The sequence below is a fragment of the Tauraco erythrolophus genome, chromosome 23 (assembly GCF_009769465.1).
Source record: "Tauraco erythrolophus isolate bTauEry1 chromosome 23, bTauEry1.pri, whole genome shotgun sequence".
NCBI lineage: Eukaryota > Metazoa > Chordata > Aves > Musophagiformes > Musophagidae > Tauraco > Tauraco erythrolophus.
This window is the reverse complement of record NC_141487.1, coordinates 1,005,849-1,008,818: the sequence shown is the minus strand read 5'-3', so window position 1 is coordinate 1,008,818 and position 2,970 is coordinate 1,005,849. Positions and strand designations below refer to the sequence as shown.

General features: G+C 56.6%; 1 protein-coding gene across 1 annotated transcript; it reads right to left on the bottom strand.

Moving 5' to 3' along the window:
* On the bottom strand, nt 1-2,970 carry LOC104380119 (claudin-16). The gene is made up of 5 exons (XM_086625706.1): nt 2,857-2,970; nt 2,425-2,527; nt 1,011-1,175; nt 671-862; nt 1-92 (listed from the first exon to the last, which is right to left on the bottom strand). Exons 1-5 carry the CDS (start codon nt 2,968-2,970, stop codon nt 1-3), a joined length of 666 nt encoding a protein of 221 aa, XP_086481832.1.

Genomic DNA, 2,970 nt, shown 5'->3' with positions numbered 1-2,970 from the left:
TCAGACGCGGGAGTCCATGGCGTACATCTTGCTGGTGGCCGTTCGGCCCCAGGGCTGGGGAAGCCTCTGGGGTGGCCAGTGGCCGCTGAGGTCTGCCGGGAAAGAGTTGGGGTTGTGTTATGGCTGGCAAGAGCAGGGGGGCTCAGGGGGTACCACAGCCCAGGGACATGGCAGGAGAAGTTAACCCAGACAGCCAGTGCTGGGGGGTCAGCTTACACCCCATGGGATCAGGCATAAGGGCTGGACATGATGGCATCACCTGCCCCACATCCCTGGTGGTGGGATGGCCACATTTTCATGGGCACATCCCTGCAGCCACTCAGGCTTCGTCTGGTCGCAGTGATACAGATCCAGTGTGGCCACTGCTTTGGGTAGACGTTAACACACCTTCAGGACCTCCAGGTGGTGGTGGTGGATGTGGACGGAGCATTTCTGCACCCCCTCCATGCCCTTGCTGGGCTTCTGGGATCCTCATTTGGCACAGTCCTGCCTGGCATGTCCCAGCCTCCCCAGCTAAGGTGCGCAGGCCAGACACGAAAGGGTTCCCCTTGATTTGGCTGAACCCTGTGAGAAGCACCTGCACCCTCTGAGCTTCTCCTTCACCCCCCATACAGCCTTGCAGGGTAAAAAGCTACCGGAGGTGGGATGGGGTGAGGCAGAGCAGACTGACCTGTGCAGGCATAAAGGCAGCAGGTCAGCAGGACGGATGCCACGAAGCAGCCCATCGAGCCGGCCATTCCCAGCCAACATGACCACCCGAAGTCGTAGTGGACTCCCAGGAATATGTTGTGAGACATCAGCATGGCCCTCTCCACGTAGACATCCACTGCGTACCACACGGAGCCCACAAGACCCAGGATGCCTAGGAGGAACGGGGCTGGTTGAGCATGAGCCATACAACCCCCCCACGCTTCCCAAGACTCCTCCGAAGGAGTGCCCCTAGCTCTTGGCAGCCGCCCCGCTCCCCGTGGGACACAAGGAGCTGCCTCCGAGCTCTTCCAGCCACGTACTTCCAATGCCAAGGATGACACCGGCCCCGTAGCACATCTTCAGTTTGATCCGAGGATCTTCCTTGAGGAACTTGATGCAGTCAAGCCCAAGGAGCAATGTAGCCAAAGCCAGGCCAGCCAGGAGGTCTGCTGTGATCAGCAGGGTCCGCGTCACCACGATCTTCACTGGGCAGGGAAGGAAAAAAAAAACAGAGACAGGACTGAGGAATGGTAAGAGGAACTGGTCTCCCAACTCCAGGTTGTGGCCTGTGTCCCTGCTAGTCATCCAGCTCACCAATGGGCATGTCCATAGGAGATGTCTTCACTGGGACCTACCAAGCCCCTGCCTGCCACGTGCCGTAGGCAAGGTGCTCACCAGGCTCCTCAGAAACCTTCCAATGGGACTTAATAACCCTGATGTTAGACCAGCTCAAGAAACCAGACCACTTCAGGTTGCACCAGTCAGCACCCGGGATGTGGTCACCTACTCAAGACCTTCTTGCACAGGCTCGGACAGAAGATGCTGCTGTCCAGGCTGTCTGTGTTCCCTCCGAGCTGTGTAGCTGGTGTTTTGAACAGCACATGTCGACATACTGGTGGAAAATACGAGCGCTGGTGCAGGTCACGTCCCCAGCTCTGTGCAATGGGACTTCTCCCGCAAAGCTTTTTCTCCAGAGCAGCACAACAGCCCAAATTAGTCCATGCTGACTTATTCCCTCCTCCGCTGCTCGAATCTGTGTTGTCCCATGTCATCGCTCTATATAGGACAAGGGTTCTTCTGTGCAGGGCCTGGTGTGCCCCGTGCAGGTCAGGAGAAGTCTCCATACCACAATATGACTGTCCATGAGCTAAGGACACAAGTCCTCGGCCAGTGGGAATCATAGAAAATGGTTTGGGTTGGAAGGGACCTCAAAGATCATCCAGTTCCAACCCCCCTGCCATGGGCAGGGACACCCTCCACTACACCAGGTTGCTCAAAGCCTCATCCAACCTGGTCTTGAACACTGCCAGGGATGGGGCAGCCACAGCTTCTCTGGGCAACCTGTTCCAGTGCCTCAGCACCCTCAGAGGGAAGAATTTCTTCCTCAGATCTAATGCTTCTCACCCCTGCACGCAACATCAATGGGATTGCAGATCCCACTGTGTAATGGAGGGCAGGAGCTGTGCCTGGGCTTTGTGTGCAAAACACCTTCGTTGAGAGGTGGCACAGCTTCATGGCCTCTTTCCTGCTTGGTGACCCCATGGCAGCTCTGGCTGAACCATGGCTTGCTGTCTAGGCTGTGCTAATGGGGCAGGAGACCAAGAGAAGCCCTGGGCCTGCATTGCTAACTGATGAAGGTCAGCCCTCTGCCATGAGGATCATCTTCTCGAAAAGGGAAGCGGGAGAAGTCTCAGCTGTGAACTTAAAGAATGCCTCCAGGCCATGCCAGCTTACCTGGATGGTCAGCCAAAATGGAGTCATACTGGTCGCAGGTCCTGACCCCATCCTGCATGTTGGTGACGCACTCCCTCCAAAGCCCCCGGCACTTGTGGCTTACCTAGAAGGAGGAGAAAGACTCCAGCAAAAAAGCACTGAAAAGCGCCGCAGCTCTCCAAGGATATCCCAGCCCAGCAAGGCAGATCTTCGGGCTCTTCCCACCACAGCTGGACACGTCCTGCTGACTCCCTACCCATGCCTTGCTCTCTGTCTCCTCCTTCTGCTCCAACGTTTCCCGTTCTCTCTAATCTTTCAATCCTCCAGCTCATGCAGAAAGCAAAGGATTTGTCCCACCGCGTCACCTTTCCAGGCCCATGGATACACAGTGCAACCCCATGGATGTCAAGGCACCCACTTTGCTCCCACCTTGAAGGTGGTTGCTCTGCTCACCTCCAAGCTGTCATCGGCGTTCACCATCCAGCAGTCAGTGCATGTGGCAAGGAGCAGGAAGAGGGTTGAGAGAAGAGCAAGACCGAACGCCGTCATCTGCAAGGCTGTGCTCAT

Coding starts and splice junctions, on each gene's coding strand:
- LOC104380119 (XM_086625706.1), bottom strand. CDS start 2,970: ATGAGCACAGCCTTGCAGATGACGGCGTTCGGTCTTGCTCTTCTCTCA. Junction 2,528..2,856: donor ACGCCGATGACAGCTTGGAG/GTGAGCAGAGCA, acceptor TCCTCCTTCTAG/GTAAGCCACAAGTGCCGGGG. Junction 93..670: donor CTGCCTTTATGCCTGCACAG/GTCAGTCTGCTC, acceptor CTTTCCCGGCAG/ACCTCAGCGGCCACTGGCCA.